At 46.5% G+C, this 17,428-nt stretch overlaps 2 protein-coding genes across 2 annotated transcripts; both read right to left on the bottom strand.

Annotated features, from left to right (window-relative positions):
- Window positions 1-619: 619 nt before the first annotated feature.
- Window positions 620-3,887, bottom strand: LOC541788 (thylakoid assembly 4). The gene is made up of 2 exons (NM_001157040.2): window positions 3,403-3,887; window positions 620-1,008 (listed from the first exon to the last, which is right to left on the bottom strand). Exons 1-2 carry the CDS (start codon window positions 3,775-3,777, stop codon window positions 871-873), a joined length of 513 nt encoding a protein of 170 aa, NP_001150512.2. The 5' UTR covers window positions 3,778-3,887; the 3' UTR covers window positions 620-870.
- Window positions 3,888-6,371: 2,484 nt separating this feature from the next.
- LOC100285495 (CBL-interacting serine/threonine-protein kinase 15) lies at window positions 6,372-8,120 on the bottom strand. Its single transcript, NM_001158387.2, has one exon. It carries the CDS (start codon window positions 7,969-7,971, stop codon window positions 6,682-6,684), a length of 1,290 nt encoding a protein of 429 aa, NP_001151859.2. The 5' UTR covers window positions 7,972-8,120; the 3' UTR covers window positions 6,372-6,681.
- Between the last annotated feature and the right edge of the window lie 9,308 nt (window positions 8,121-17,428).

Genomic DNA, 17,428 nt, shown 5'->3' with positions numbered 1-17,428 from the left:
CATTTGAGGTAAAATGTGGTTTATTCTTTATTTGTGCAAAAATAATTAAGATATAATAATACTTATTTTGAATAAGTAAGTTGGCTAATAATTTACGAAATATTTTGTTGCCAATCAACGTGAGAAGGTTTAAAGCCGGTGGATATAACTTAATTATTGCTGGTATTTAATTGCTTATAGTTGAATTTTTGTTAAAATTGTAGACTGGGTAAAAAACTGTAGGTGACTTGAAATCCGACGGTTTGGATGCAGGTTTGAAATTGCACTCATAGGTGCAAGCGCAGAAGGGATTAAATAGACTTTATAGATGCGATCGTGGGAGGGTTTTGCTCTACCCAATCTGATCATTGTCATCCCTAGCTGCTCGTTGACAAATTAGCTTATCTTATAAGAAGATGAAAAGAAACTTATGTTTATTCTCTGCTTTTAGTTTATTTTAAGAAACAATTGAACTAGTAAGATGTTACATAAACATCTTGTTCGATACATTTCTGCTTAAAAAACTGTAAATCTGTACCAAGCAGCTTATTTTACATTAGACTTCACATATTTAAGCAGAATTTGTACAGCTTATTTCACATTTTGTTCACATATTTAAGCAGAATATGTACCAAACAATAGACTTCTACAACAGCTGCTTCTCAGAACAAACTAAAAATAGATAATAAATAGAATTTGTTCGCGTCAGCTTCACAGATAAGTTGTTTCTTCAATACGTAGAAGCTCAACCAAATATGTTATTCCCGGTACAAACTACAAACAATATCGCTACATGGCCTGAAACCGCGATGCGGTTAAAAGGATATGAACTGCTAACTCGAGAAGCCCAGAATACAATTTTCATAAACAACACTAGATAGATCCTGATCCTCACGCGCTCTCCTTGCTACTAGATGCCTCAAGCCCCTTCTCCTCCCCGCCACTTACAGCTGTGGGAGTTGCAGGTGGGGGCTGATCGCCGCCTTCCCCAGGCTCTTTCTTCAGTTCAGTTTCAAACTCCTTAGCCGCCTGCGAGAGAAGTTGGATGGATCACGGAACAATTTTACTGAATGGAAAAGGAAATAATGCTGGTCAGAAAACTTGATCTTCAGAAACAGAGCACGAAGTGTATGCAACTCAACAAGCTTTCAATTAGTATAATGGTGCAGGCTAAGGTGGATCAGTCCCATCAAATTCTTAGACAAGTGAGACCAAAAGGAAGCAGGCATATCATTCTTCTAAGTAATGATGAAATTATCAAACTAGTGGTAATGTGGCCCTGTGGCCTGTGGGTGACATATCTCTAGTCTCTAGACACTAATTTCCGCACACCCTGCCTCCTAAAACAAGTTGGACTAAAATGGAAACACTTTTCAACTTTTACACGCCACCTTTAAACCATTTCTTCTCTGCAGCTTTATCTCCTATCAAGTAGAATTGGGTAAGCCATATCAGCATGTAAGTTGGCAACGACCAAAACATAGATCATAAACCACAAATGGCCTCAGTTTTAGACCAATTTGTTGGAACCGGACCGCCGACACATGGCGTATCCGCACATACAGCGCGCCTACCAAGGCTGTCAGGCCGCGACACACGCGTCCGCACACATGACAGCGAGATTTAGGTCTGTTGGGCCAATACTCTCCAAAAAAGCTAACCCATTAGGGGGGTGCACCCACTATGTGGGACTATTCTCAACAATCTCTCCCTCACACATTGTGAGCCGAGATTTGTCTGAGAATACACTGGGTCAATCTGGCTTTGATACCAATTGTTGGAACCGGACCTAAACTGAACCACCAACACATGGCGTGTCCGTCGGGCCACCCACCACACGGCGCGCCTATCCAAGTCATCGGGCCGCGACACACGCGCACGCACGCATAGCAGCGGGCTTTAGGTCTGTTGGGCCAATACTCCCCCCAAAAGGCTTGCCCATTAGGGGGTTGCACTTGCACCCTCAAACATATAAACCATGATTGCTTCTCCACAACACACAATGTGGGACTATTCTCAAGACAATTACCCCCTTCTTGATTTTAAAAGCAATGAAAATTTAGCATCGTGGGGTTATCATTTTATAATAAATGTAAAGTCAGCTGAATCTCAATAGGTAACACTCTAACACGTAAGGCCTGTTTGGCAGCATTGTTTTCTAATACTGTGGTTTTAGAATACAATAGCATTTTTTTGGTTGTGACATGAATACTGTAGTTTCGATTACTCTATTTAAACCATGGTATTTTTTTGAAACCGAAGTGTGTTTGTTTCCATTATTCTGTGTGCTGCGAGCTGCTCTTGCGCAAAGAAAACTTGGGTCAAGATTGAAGTATCCAACACCACAAAAATTCTATAGTATTGACAAACCATAGTATTGAAAACAGAGTTTTGAAAGGACCAACCAAACACCTTTTAGCCTATAAAACTATGGTATTCTCCAATACTACAGTATTACCTTGAAACTAGGAAATTACAGAGCTTCCAAATAGGCCCTAAAGGTAACAACTGTTATCTTTGCTACAGCTACAGGCCTAGCTTGTATATGACATAATTCATCGGCGACCAAAAAAAACCCTGCACATATCATAACATGCAGGACTCTTAAGAGATTATACAACTCCAAATGGGCAAGAACAAACCACACCAAATTTTGGCTCCATCTCAAACAACTACTTGCTCCAATCTTTTTGATTTTCCAAAACGTCACCTAAATCCGACAAGAGGTAGTACTAAATTGGAAGATATGTTCTACTACTTCCCATTGCAGTTCAGAAAGAATGAGGTGCAGAAATTTCTATCACTCCAATCTTACATCCCTGTACCCACACCACTCATCACACTGGCATATAAAAAAACATAACTCATAAGCAGGGTTTTTAAGGCGTCGCCTAGGCGGGCGCTCGGCTAAACCTTGCCGCCTTGCCCGCGTAGGCGCTAAGGCGCTCGGAGTGTTTGCTTGCTCGCCTAGGCGCCTTAAGAACACTGCTCATAAGTCAAAATGAGGAAGCAATGTGGCCATATATCCTACCATTGGCATCCCACTAAGCGGTCAACAGCACAGCCGAGCCAAAATGCAAATTTGCAATGAATGTGATTTACTGGGCCACTGTATTAGCTGCCAAACTGAACAATATTATCTACTAGAGTACCGAAATCAGCCAAACTTTTTTTATACGGTTCAGCGCGCCGGGGGTGTGGGGGTGAGGATACTTCCTCCGCCTGCATATTCATAGCTACCAAAGCAATGACTTGCAGATTGGTAACACTACGAAGAAGACCTAAGCTTTAGCATCTCGAGCAAAACGGGGTGACAAGTTTCCGCAGCTGCTAACTAGCAGTCAAACGATTGTCAGCATCGCCCCCCCAGCAACCGCGAGCTTCTACTGACCACGCCATTTGGATTCATGCCCCAACCCTCACCTGCTGGAAGCTCTTGACGGTCTTGCCGATGCTGCGGCCGATCTCGGGGAGCTGCTTGGGCCCGAACACGAGCGCGGCGACGCCGGCGATGACGGCGAGCTCCGGCACGCCGAGCCCGAAGAGGCACTTGCACCCGAGCGCGCCGCCTCCCCCGGAGCCCGCCCTCCTGGGCCGCGCGGCTACCGACGCGGCCACCGCCGCGAGGTCGCCTCCGCTGCCCCCGACGAAGGAGGACGCCCTGGAGGACATCCCGGCCGCCGCGACGTGCGCGCGGCTCGGCGCCCTCGCCGCGGCGGCGGCGGCCCTCGGTGGCGCGGCGAGGGAGGAGGAGCACGAGTAGGCCGCCGCGACGGGAACCACCACGGGTATCCCCATGCCTGCTGGCTGCTGGCTGCTGCCCGGAGTGGGAGGGGGGAGGTCGGGGTCGCGCGGATATTTTTGTGTGTGAAGATGGGATAGCGTTCTATCATCTATGGCGAGTTGGTGACGGACGAACGAGCTGTTCTGACTTCTGACATTCCCGTCGTGTGACGCGTGTTCGTGTAACACGGTGCCATTTCGTTGCCCGTTGCCGTTGGATTGGATGCAAAGTGGGCTGGACGAGATACAGGGTGTTGTGGGTGCTTCATGGGCCAACAACCAATTTGTGGGTGCTTCGGAATTGGACTGTCTAATTGAACTTTCGGGCCTATTTCATTTTTTTGCATATCCTTCGTGGAGTGTACTTTTCAAAGCTCACCCTTTCGTTGTCCGTGCTACAAGAACTTGCTAGAAGTGTGCCATTCACCTCTCTCTCTCTCTCTCTCTCTCTCTCTCTCTCTCTCTCTCTCTCTCTCTCTCTCTCTCTCTCTCTCTCTCTCTCTCTCTTTCTCACACAGAATGGGATGCACAAGATGAAGAAGCGTGCACATTTGTAGCTTCTTTTTAGCACCTTGACTGATTGATTCGCACTCCGAGTCCACTGATCAGATTCCAGAAACATGCATGTACAACTGTACTGTACACCTCTGATCGTGACCACTCGCTTGATCTTGCCCTTTGCCCTTCGTTTATTTATTTATTTTGGCACAAGGGAAGGAGGAGAACCTTTTTCTTCACGTCCAATGGCTAGACACAATTAGACTAATCGAGTACATGACGGCAGCAAGACGACAACGAAGTTGTGCACTAATGCAGGGGGTGTTAGGTATCGTTCATCTTCAGTTTTGGATGCCTATGCCTTGCGTTGACAGTTGCGGTAGTAGTTGGACTGTTGGAGAGGGAGAGCCCTCTCCGGTCCGCCCGTCCGGGTCAGACTTGCTGGCCCTAGATTCATGCATGCCGCTACTCAACTTAATTACATGCTTTCAGCAATATCTGACATATTCTTCCCGATAGTATTCATGCATGCTACTACTCAACTTAATTAACACCGTTATTAGACACTATAATGGGCGTCTTCTTCTGTCTAGCTTAAGGAAGGGGGCGGCTTATTTCTGGGTTCCAGTTAGGATTGCCCCATGGGCCATGGTTGAAGAGATAGATGGTCAGATCAAAGCGATGAAGAACTCTTTTTTTTTTTTTTTTTTTTTGCCTTCTGGTCTGCTGCCTATTATCATGATGCATCTGAATTGAAAATAAACTCAGTTTTCTTGTGAAACGGATGACCTGACCAAAATATATTCTTAGTTTCTTGCGCTTGTGGTTCCACTTGAGCTTCTTTCTCTTGGATCTATGGCCAAAACCCGGCGTTTCAGCTAGTCGCATCTGGTATTCTGCTGTAACGCTCAGTTCACTTTCACCACTTCGCAGGCTGGATGAGGCCGTACGTCAGAAGGGAGAAAACTGTATGCTTAATTAAATTATCCGGCACAAGGATACAATACAAGCTGCTTGCATTGTCATCTTGCCATACCCCTGCCGGGCTGATCGATCTCGCTTTGTTCGTTTCCCCTGATCGGCGACGTCCATGCCAGCCAAGAGCATCACTCCTTTTTCTCCTCCGGCCGGGGTCTTACTGATTCTCGCTTTCATTCGTCCCCATCTAGCACCGCATCCACCAGACCACCACTAGCTACCTAGTATATGTAGCAGGGAGGCCACAGCTTGCAGCTGCCTGCCGATACTGCTACTTGAATCAACAGTTCAGCCGTTAGCATGCATTCGGCAAAGTTGACTTGAACTGCTGCTAGCTTGATGAACGAGAGATGTGGTCCGCGCGCGTACGTGCCTTGTGCGGGTCGACATTTGACGTGTTTAATGGACAGCAAGATGACTGGTGTGTGGTTTCCACGGAGTTCCATTGACACATGTTCATCCTCGTCCGCCATGAGCTCGGTGCTGCCAGAGCCCGGAGCCTACAAGTCACTGAAGATGATGTGGTCTCCGTTTTAAATTTCTCCGTTCGCCATCCATCTGATCACGCACGCCATGGCCATTTTAGTCCCTGCTGCTGGAGGGCGTTGCCTGTAAACCGACTACGACTTGCACCATGAATCTTCGCTGTAATGCTAGTAGACATGCCTGTCAACCTTTTGCGCTATGGTTCTTCTTCAATTCGCCAACCATAATTGGGATGGTATTATATATATTCTTCATCAACCTGATGAAGGAGCAGGTGACATCGAGTTGGACAGCACCTTGAACCTGAACCTTAATTGGATGGACTTAAACGGTTGACCGCATATAGATAGATGCATTTGCCACCCCCACCCCGGCCCAAAGCACATAGACAAGAAAGAATTTGCCACGCCCTCATGGGAGGATCTCGGAGGCAGCATGTATTTTGCTGGATCTGGGTGGGTGCAGGCACGCAGCTAGCTGCATCATTCGGACGGCGTCGCTGCGGCGGTTTGGCAGCCGCTGTCAGGGAAGGAAGACCACGAGTCCATGCAACAATGGGAATGTGCAGTCAAGTTTGGAGAGCTCCATTCGACGACTGGACAAGGAAACTGTTTTAATGCTGCAATCAGTTCAAGTTAAGCTCATTCTTTGAAACAGTTTCCTCTGGTATATCCTTGCAACATTCTTGTCACTAGCTTGGTAGCTAGTACACTTGAACAACAATCACGCGAGGTACCTAGTAAGGTCTTTAGTATACGTACTAATTTGACAAATAATCCCAAACATCACACATTTGATTGAAACTACCAGTCTAGTTAATCCCCAACATCACACGCTGCTGTTCGTCCTAACCAACTAATTTCACGTACACGAGATGAGATGCGCACTTGCTATACGGCTATACATGCTACACTGATACACCTGCGAAATCGTTCTCGCATTTCCTCTTGCGAATTTTTAACCTTCTTCACTCACGTGCCATGCTGTTACCACGTCCCCCAGCTCAACCCGGAGCTCCTCCCACCCGAACGCCTCGTCCTCGTCGCCGTGGCCGCCCTCCAGCCTCAGCTCCACCAGCATCAGCTCCGGCGACACCTCCGACATCTCCATCGACATGGCCACGAGGCCCGGCAGGACGCCCAGCGGCAGGCGCTCGGCCCCCTTCTTCCCCACAATGAAGTAGCCGAGCCTCGCGCCGGCCTGCGCGAGCCGCTCCACCGCCCGCTCCGGGGACGCCGTCGTCATGAACCGCTTCTCGCGGCGGCGCCTGCCCTCGCCGAACAGGCCCGACAGGTCCAGCCCGGGGGACATGGAGATGATGTCGAAGGCGTTCAACGCCGGCGGGGCCTGGAACGCCAGCTCGCGCTCCGCCTGGCCGTCCAGGAGGCCGCCGAGCTGGGAGTCCACGCTGAGCGAGCGCTTGAACCAGGGGTGGCCGGCGAGCTCCGCGACGGCGAGGCGCGTCGCCGGGTTCGGGTCCAGCAGGCGCGCCACGAGGCGGCGCGCCGGCTGCGACACCCACCGCGGGACCGTGTACTCCCGGCGGTGCGCCCTGCGGCACATGTCGGCGATGTTGGCGTCGTCGAAGGGGAGGTGGCCCGCGAGGAGGACGAAGAGGATGACCCCGCAGGACCACGCGTCCGCCTTGGCGCCGTCGTAGGCCCTGCGCCGGAGCACCTCGGGCGCCGCGAACGCCGGGGTGCCGCACGCCGTGTGCAGGCGCCCGTCGTCGCGGACCGAGTCCGGGAGCGCCGCGAGGCCGAAGTCGGACACCTTGAGGTTGCCCTCGGCGTCCAGCAGCACGTTCTGCGGCTTCACGTCGCGGTGGAACACCCCGCGCGCGTGGCTGTAGATGAGCGCCGACGCCAGCTGGAGGAACACGCGCCGCGCCGCGTGCTCGGGGAGCCTGCGCGACGGCAGCGACGCCAGCCGGGTCAGGAGGTCCCCGCCCGGGGCCAGCTCCATCACGAGGTACACCTTGGAGCGCGTCGCCAGCACCTCGTGGAGGCGGAGCACGTTGGGGTGGCTCAGGCGGCGCATGGCGGACACCTCGCGCAGGAGACGCGACGCCATGCCCGTGGCGGCCAACCCGGCCTTGTCCAGCACCTTCACGGCCACGGGGTCGCCTCCGCCGAGACAGCGCGCGTGGTATACCTTGGCGAAGTTGCCCCGGCCGAGGAGGTGGCCGAGCTCGTACTTGCCGAGGAGCGGGGGGCCGGCCTTGGCGGACGACTTGCTCTTGGCCATGGCGCGCGCGGCACCAAGGCGACGGGCAGGGCAAGCCGCCTTCTTCGGCTTTGGTAGTTAGTTTACAGGGTGCTGCCTTGGTGGTGCCAAGGTATATAAACAAACAAGGAGGGAGTGGTTGAGTCTTGTACGCTGTTTGTGTATGTATGGCGCTCTCGTGCCTCCTCTGGTTCCTGTCATTGGCATTTTGTATTTATAGCTGCAAGATATGATCACAGTGATCACGTCATTTAGATCCATGACCCTACTGGCACTACCGCTACATTTTCATTCAAGAATCAGGAATGTTTGTTTGAGATTATAATCTAGCTAGATTATCACTACAAATTATAATCCTGCGTCCTTGTCCAGTGCTGCTCCCTTCCCTCACTTGCGCCGCCGCCGTGAACATATTTACCCTCGTTCGCGAGATCGTGACGTTAGCACGGGCTATATGCTATTATAACCCAAATTTTTTTGAACTATAGTTTATTAGATTATATAATCTAGGCAGATTATAATCCCAAACAAACACACTCTTAAACCCTGCTTGTTTTCTTCCCGAATATATAATCTAGCTTATGAATTATATAATGATCTGCTTATGAATTATCATAATCTAGCTATAGATTGTATAATCCACCTAATAATATATGTTGTTTGTTTGTCTTTTAACTTAATTAAACTGGATTACATAGTCTATAGAGTAAACAAACAAGGCCTTATTGTATTTGGAAGGTTTATATTTGAACCAAGACATGAAAAGGTTGAGAAGTATCTTTGAACTCCGTAAAGAGGTTATCCCAGTTAATTGATTCTCATAAGTCATAATTCATCAACATTGTGAATTTTAGCTGCTAGTTTTTTTTCTTCTTTGGCATTCTTAACCGAGATATCCTTTTTCATCACATATTTCATAAAGATCTGGGTGAGTAATGTTCATGGGCTCCCTATCTAGCCAATTATCAGTCGAGAAGGCAGTTTTGTATCCGGATTTAGTAACAATGATCATGCCCTTAAGATAATAATTCCTTACCTACATTATCTAAAAAAAATAATCCCTCACCTTAGTCAATTTTTCCCGGATGGGGGAGTCAGAGTTTTGGATATTTTCCACCACCACTTGCACAGAAGGCCAATATTCATGGTCTCCAGATTTTTAATACCAAGGCCAGCAGCTCACAAGACGATATTTCTTTTTGTTCCCCCCTCCTCGCCAAAAAAGAAAAAAAAAATCTCCTCCTTTTTTCCTCTGAACTTTAATGGTTGTTTTTGGAGAAGATACATGGACATGGTCTCCTTTTTTCCTCTGAAATTTGTAGCGATGCTATGGGAGTTATGTAACAGATGTGGAAATCCCTGAATATTTAGGGCTAATTTGTGAACTCCATTTTTTTAAGAAATTTTCTATTTTACCCAGAAAAATGAGCTAATTTCTTTTGGAAAAATAAACAAATCTTAAGAAAATTATGTCCCAAACTAACCCTTAAACATTTTTTGCAAGGTAGAATTGTGTAAGATACTATCTTCAAGCGTGTGAACCAGGCTCTGAGAATTGAGTTCAACACGAACTCGGAAAAAGGACAAGGAACTCGGTTGCCAGTTGCCACGGCGGGCGGAACCTGAGATTTTTTTTTTCTCTTGCTCTCCTCCTCCAGCTCTCCAGCGCAGCGCGGCGCGGGGGAGCTGATCTGTTTGCTGGCGTTTCTGATGATCGGGTAGAGAGCCTACTGCCAGTACGTGTCAAGTGCCCGCCCTTTGGAGCTTGGGAGAGGCAGGACGCGGCGTCCGATTCTCCCACGCACCAGAGGTTCCTGGACGTTGCTCTGGCCTCACAAAAGCTGGGAGTGGGAGAGAGGGAGACAGAGCATCCTGTGGTGGCGCCGTGCGCAGGTGAGGTGCGAGAGCGAGACGTGACGAGAGACCGTAGACCGAGACGCGGGTGCGGCGGCGGACGCGGAAAGGAGCCGCTGCCCGCTGGGGTCGCCGCGGGGTGGGGAGGCTCCACGCAAAATATCCGCGGGGCGGAACGGAACGGAACCAGCGCGGCGAGGGCGAGGTCCCCGTCCAGCTTTTTCGGGGAAAGAAAATCTAGCTAGCGCGCCGCGTGTGGCGCCGGGGCTGCCTGGCCGTCGCGCTCCGGAGCCCGGTGGCGTACATCAGATGTCACCACCCGCGCCCGCACCCGCGCTAGGCGCTACGGTGTTGTTCCCGTCCCCGGCGGCAACAGGAACATCCAGGATAGCGCCAAGTGTGGAGTACAGTACGTAGATAAAAACGTCTCGCCTCGGGCGCCATACACTATCTCAGATACATATGGCAAACTACCTGGTAGCTAGTACTTGACTAGTTAGACCGGTGGTTCACGCCTACGGTCACGGGTCACCTGCACTTGGGAACGTTCGTTCATTCTTGCACTGCCTGCGCGCGCATAGGCGGCTGGTCGATACGCGTATACGTGATGACTGATGGACCAGCCAGAGCCAGCAGCAGCCCCTTGCTTTCTGGCTTCCGATCCGCCGTCGTGACACGGACGGGGTGGTGCGTTGGATTGGATCCATCTATCATTATCTGTCGTGCCAACCAACGGCTAGCAGAGCGCCCGCCCAGCAGCAGCAGCAGCGTCGCGAGCCTGGCTGGTTTCCTTTTTCGTTTTTCCTCCGTCGGTTGCCTGCGTTGGGTGCGCACCAGCAGCTGGATGCCGACATGCCGTGCGTGTCTGTCCCCTTCCTTCTCGCCAGTCGCCCCGCAGCACACCGTCGGTACGTAGCGCAGGCAAGTGGGAAATGCCGCCTTCAATTCATCCATCGTACAAACATCACCGAGCCTACGCAGATATATCTTCATCATTCTATCTATTATACGCATCCCTACTCCTGCGCGCGGGTGGTTATATACGCACATGCACCTGCAAAAACCTATTTCGCATGATTGGTTTCCCTGCTACCCGCGTCCATGTCCTCCGCATGCGTGCAAACCCCTGATTGGTTGTATGCACAGACACGTGCGGTACAATGCATGCCGCTTTTTCACTGATTGGATGCATGAGCGGGGACGGGAGATTCCTAGATCCCAGCCTGTCCAGATTCTACCCCCTACTTTTGTTTTCCCCGCAGTGGTTACCCCTAAATTATCTACATATACCCCACTCAACCATAAAATATTATTTTCTATACAAAAATTTTACATGATCTAATCTATTCTTTTTTTAAAAAAAAAAGAGCACACCGCATTAAGAATGAGCCTTATCAACAATACTTTCAACATATACAGAGGAGCATGAAACACTTTCTGCGTATGAATCAAAGAGGAAGCAGAGACCCTCATTGCATCGGTGCCGACGACGACGCTCTAGATGTTTTTTCTAATCTCCAAAGGCCCCTATCTCCAAAGAATCCTGGGGAAAAAAAGGGGGAGAAAAACACCGTGTTTATTAGCTTGTTTAAGCATGTATAAATGTTCATGAGGAACCTTTTACAAACTTGTGTAAACAGAAAATAATGTGCGAGAGGCCTTTTATTTGTAGAAGATATATATATTATTCCAACCGACACACCTCCTCCAGAAAGAGATCTATACACGGATCGGATTTTTTTTCTCTCTCGAACATGCGCAAGTGCAAGCTTTGGGCTAGTGCAAGCTTCTCGTCAAGGAGATGCAAATCTACACGTCCGTCCAAAATACGCGCTGAAAGCCGAAGCTTTTCACCTGTGCCGATCATACTGGAGATACAGCCTTTTATTTTAATTAGTTTTTCTTTTCTAAAACGAAGGATGCACTTGTTTCATGCAAAGTCTTAAACAACAGCAGCTAGCGCAGTGCAAGTAACCTTTGGGATACCGGAAAGGGCGAACTGAACCATGAACATGTGACATGCAAAGTAACACAGCCAGAAGATCTCGCACTAGCTGCTACATATGAGAGAGCCTGAGACTAATCAAACGATCGAATCGCATTCGCCCATCTAACCCCACTATGCATAATGCATGTATTGCAAACAAATGAACCCATGCTCTCCACAGGAGTATTTATATATATAGTTTAAAAAAACATTAATCTAAACGATGAATTCGATATTTATAGGGTGTTTGTTTTAAGGAACGAGCTAGTCCATATCATCTTCTCACTTCTCACTTTTTTCGTTTGGTTTGTGGAATGAAATAAGTCCACCTCATTGCTCTTAGTTGGTTAATACTAATATGAGAAATGAGATCATTCCACCAAACTTGATAAATGAACCAGTGATGCACCACCTCATTTTGAATTATTAGTCGACTAAAAATTACTAATGAAATTAGTTAGCTAACAAATAACTAGCTTATTATTAACTAATTTACAAAAAAAAATAGTTAATAGTTGAACCATTAGCTAGGACGTTTTTAATGTAATCATTAACTATTAATTAACTATTAGTTCTAGTGCAATCAAACACCACCTAAAATTAATTGACGATGCATGTGGGAGACGATAGATATTTTTGCCAGGTCTAGTTTCAACATCGCTATTCTCTAGTTCGATTCGAGCGCTACTATATATCTATATGGATCAATGCTGCGTTGGCTAGTGTGCATGTATATCTTCTTCTCTCCGCTTTGAGAGACTTCACTTCAAAGTGAAGTAAATCATCCTCTTGTTGTGTGTCCTTTTTTTGCGCGTCGCAATCTGCTTTTGAACTCCAGCTAGCATTTCACAGGCATATGTGTATGGCATCTTGCATTTCAACCAAAATTATCTCGGTCATATTATTTTCATAGTTAGGGGATACTAATTAATTCGTTTCGATCAATTCAAAGAGTTGAACGCACATATTCCTTTTGGACCAAGAGTAGTAAATCAACTAAAAAAAGCAAGTCTCTGCTTTCGGTTCGACCGAACCAGTGTACGACTGTACGTGTTTGCGTTAGTTTCAAAACATGCATGCACAGTCGGTCTGCTGCACCAGGAAAAACTTTGCCTATTAGTAGATAATCGATTTATGCCAACTTAGGCCATGTTTGTTTGAGATTATAATCTATATAGATTATATAATCCAATGTAAATAAGCTAGTGAGGAAACAAACAAACAACTTATCTGATAAGATTATATAATCTAGCACTTGAGATTATGATAATCCTATAAGCTCATCAAAGGGTGCTTATTTCAGCTTATTTTTTATGAAAGACCCACTACCCATGGCAAGTTGATTAAAATTACTTCCAATTGTCATCCACCTATCTATAAGCGTTCTCACCCACCAGACAATTAAAACAATCAAGGGTATTATTGTATTTGTATGCATATGAATAATAAGCCGAGTCCAAATAATCTGAGCTAACAAACAGTAGCACCTAGCTTATTTAATCCAGAGCAAATAATCCAGATTATATAATCTAAATTATAATATAGATTATATAATCTATAAGTTGAAACAAACAGGGCCTTATCTTAACTGAGCGTAGATTATTTATCCGATCGAGTAGTCTCCTCATGGAAGAGGAATAGTAGTGCCTATCTATAAAAGTCTGAACTGTTATAGTAGTGTGCACAGCAGATCCAGTCTAGCTAGTTTGCTTATACTAATGAACCAGCAATATGCTAAGGTATTAGAGATAATAACCGGTGCACATGAAGTATTGGTACGCGAATATATGCACATATAGAATTCTGACCTTCAAAATCAGAAGTTAAAAGAAAAAGCCAAAAATCGTGCGTGGTTGCTAAGAACATGAACATCTATAAATTTTTGTACTGGCCTTTTATATAGTTTAATCGTCAGTAGAAATATAAACTTAAAAAGTACAGCTGATAAAGTTACTTAATTTGTGTATACTAGAAAATCTTACTGTGCGCTCATATTTTACTTTAGCTGTTCTTCTATGATATTCACATATTGCAAGTATTTAAACATGTAAGTGCTGCCATATATATACAAAACCAGTTGCGTACCGCATAGAGATCCTTCACACATACACACACATATTTCATTTGAATTAGTAAACTAGGGTTTATGGGATCAATTTCAATGGACAAGTCCGAAAGTGAAAGACAGTGAGTTCACATGATTCATTCACGACATCTCTACTTTATTTTCTCCAGGAAATAACTTACATTTCACCAAAAAAAATACTGACCACTAGACCATGCAATGCTATCATTTTCATATATTTTAGGAAACCGATCTGTTTAACATGGGGATTCCGTGTTATGCACCATGCACTTAAATGTACTAGTACAGAGACAACTAAAAAAACGAAGGCATGTCAACGCATCATTGGAGCTATTTATTACTCGCTCCGTTACAAAAATATTAATCATTTTAGCTTTTGATTTTTATGTCCATATTCAAATAGATATCGATGAATCTAGATATATATGTAAAACAAATATATTAATTATTGTATGAATCAACTAAAAAGGTTAAACGAATTTTATTTGGGAATAGATGGAGCATTATATTTTTCTTCAATGCTGTTGTTAATAGAGGTTCTCTATACATAACATAACCATCAGTGTTGACATTAACATTTGACATAGAAATAAACATAATGGACAAGGTCATAACTATACATATACAGCATGTGTATCTTCTGCCATTATTGATAGTATCAAACAATTTTCAGCATCCAGGGTCCGGTGGCTTCCAATATCACGTTGAACTGGAGGCTACTGAGATACTCTTCAATAAAAATTAAGAGAACCGAGCATCTTTCTTACGTGTAGTTTAGCGTCACGCACGCATGATTGCTCCCGACTCCCACGATTCTTTCCTCCTATTGCCCCACCACATGTCAGGATGAGAATTGACGGGAATATGTAGCTCGGGTTTGTTTCTCTAAACTCAGCACATGCGTTTACTGAATTGCCTTCCATGCCTAATTATTGCAACTTCTCTATTAAATAATTCTTCGAGATGTTTATAAGATCAGAAAATGGCGAGACTGTGACACAAACAAATTTTAGCCAGTGGAGGTGGAACAAGAAACAGACTTGATGATTTGATCCCCGAGGAGCCACTAGCGAGAAAGGAACACATCCTCTCCCCCCAATCAAACACCTGTACTGTACACGAACAGGATCTCTGCAGCCTCCTGCGGCAAAAGCCAAAGGGGGTTTGAGCTGTTGGCTTTCCTATTTATGAACGTCACTGCAGCTTCTTGGTATATATATTTAGGATTTGCATTATTTGGGTGGATTTTCACCCACCTGAATTTGTATCTGTTTTGGCCCCTCGGCTGCGGCCCGCTGCGATTCATGTTTTGACAGTAGAAATTACAGTAGGAGGAGGAATGGTGCAGTGTTTGTTTGGCCTTAACTTGCCGAATCCAAAACTGCACCCTGCCAAACGATAGCTACGTCCGTGTCCTTTACGGGCACAGTTCAATCTCCCTTTCTGACCTCGTTTGTGAAGATCACAGCATTTCGACGCTTCCAAAGTTGCCAGCAGCAGCAGCAAGAGTCCCCAACGAACATGTTGAAATGTTTCGTTGGAGGTTCCCAAGCAGAAGGGAGATAGCCTCTTGTCAGAGAATGGATCGAGCGAACAGCCTGACATTGCCTGAATGGAAAAATCTGCTGGCGTAGGATTGCATTATTACGTGTTTTCTAGTTCAAAGGGCGGCACTATACAGCGACAGCGGCACGCATATGTGCTTCTGCTAATAATCTTTGGAGAATATTTCGGGAGTGAGATCTTTTCAGTGTCAGGCTTGTCTGTGTGTGTGCGTGTGTATAGAAAATTATATAAGTTTTAATTAACAGACGGCATCCAATTCTGTTTTTTTTTCTCTCTCTCTCGTATGATCTGTTGCATGTGGGGTGGGATCAACAAATGAAATGAAACAATAATTTATTCATCCGTTCTGAAACCAGTGGAAGATCTTGTGCCACCAAGATGTGATATACTCTGTATATGACATGCCTAGTTTTGCAAAAACAAAATGTTCAAATGGCTGAGGAGATTCGCAATGCAGTGGCAGTGCCGCAATTATTACTGAAGAACATGCTCTGGGTGCCCTCGTCCACACAGACTCTTGCCGTCTCTCTACGCAGGCCTCATGTTCATCCCTGTCCAAAACACTGGAGTACTTCAAGAAACAATGCAGTAGAAATCTGGGCGCTTAAATTCAGGTTAGCAATCATCATCCTATACCTACTATCGGGGGTCCCAAGTCCCAACACAATCATCGATCACGTAGCTATCGATCGGCAACTAGAGGCAGCAGCACTACAGCTAAGTACCTGAATTATTCTATCACATATTCTTCAGGTATATGCTCCCTTTGTAAAACCAAGGACCAAACCAACGGATGAGAATGGGGCATGGCCCAGGCTGGGTAGAGACAACAGCAGTAGTTTAGCACCCCTGACGGTGACAATCCGGTATAAGAATTCCCAGATCCATCATAAACTACTCTGCGTAGGCCATCCGTTTCATCAGATGGCGATCGCCAATGGATGGAAAATCCAGCTTTAGATTCGCCGCTCGCTATCGGAATGTTTGTTTAATTAACAGCGATGCCGACGGCCGGGGCGATGGTGGTGTGGTGTGACTTTGATGTCATATCGGTATTGTAAAAATTGAACCGAATTGACCTGGTAGCAGTTATTGAAGGATTAACTAGTAGCTACTTCTTCATGGTTGTCCAGGCATTCAAGGGTGGCGCGTTCCATTAGAACTGCTGTTGTATTGACGAAGGTAGTATTAAAAGAGAAAGGTGAGTATCCGGATATATATGTGGTTGATATTGGTTCATGGGATTCAAGACAGATGTGTGATTGCGAGAAAATGATCGGTTTTGATTGAGTTTGTGGATTAACCTTATCGCGACTTATGATGTGTGCAATATGTCTCTTGGTTTGTGATGCGTAGATCTACAACACAAAAACGATGGTCAACATCAAAGATGAAGGTCAAGAGGGTATGTGCCAAACAAGGAGTGGTGAAGGACGAACACTTAAACTTGGATTGATGGACTAAGAAAACCGGTCTCATATCGAGTGAGATCCATCTAGCATATCGAGTGAGACCCAACCGTCTAAAAAACCAGACTAAAAAAATGGACGCTAATCCAATGGATCTGATATCTCCTACACTTCATTTATTTTCATCCTTATTAGTTTTCTCCCTCCATCTAGCATATCGAGTGAGATCCATAGAGATGAGCTAGTCGCTGAAGAAATCTTTCATCCTGTTGACACCTTTTTAGGACGCCAATCACTCAACACGAACCAGCGGCGGTGCTCTCTGTATAGGGACGGACGGTCCGCGGCCAGGGGCCGGACGGTCCGCGGCCTAGCGCGAGGCTAGGGTTCCTGCCTAATGGCCAGACGGTCCGCGCCCTGGGGCCGGACGGTCCGCGCGTGCGCAGGGGCGACGGAAGATCGCTGGCGGCGCCTGGATCTCGCTCCCGGGAGGGACCCCATCGGGGAGGAGAGATCCTAGGTGATGTCTAGGCTCGGCAGGCCGACCTAGACTCCTCTAATCGACGTAGAGTCGAA

Source organism: Zea mays, chromosome 1 (genome assembly GCF_902167145.1).
Source record: "Zea mays cultivar B73 chromosome 1, Zm-B73-REFERENCE-NAM-5.0, whole genome shotgun sequence".
In the NCBI taxonomy this organism is placed as follows: Eukaryota; Viridiplantae; Streptophyta; class Magnoliopsida; order Poales; family Poaceae; genus Zea; species Zea mays.
Note: the sequence above shows the minus strand (reverse complement) of the source record. Positions and strands in the feature narration are given on the sequence as shown.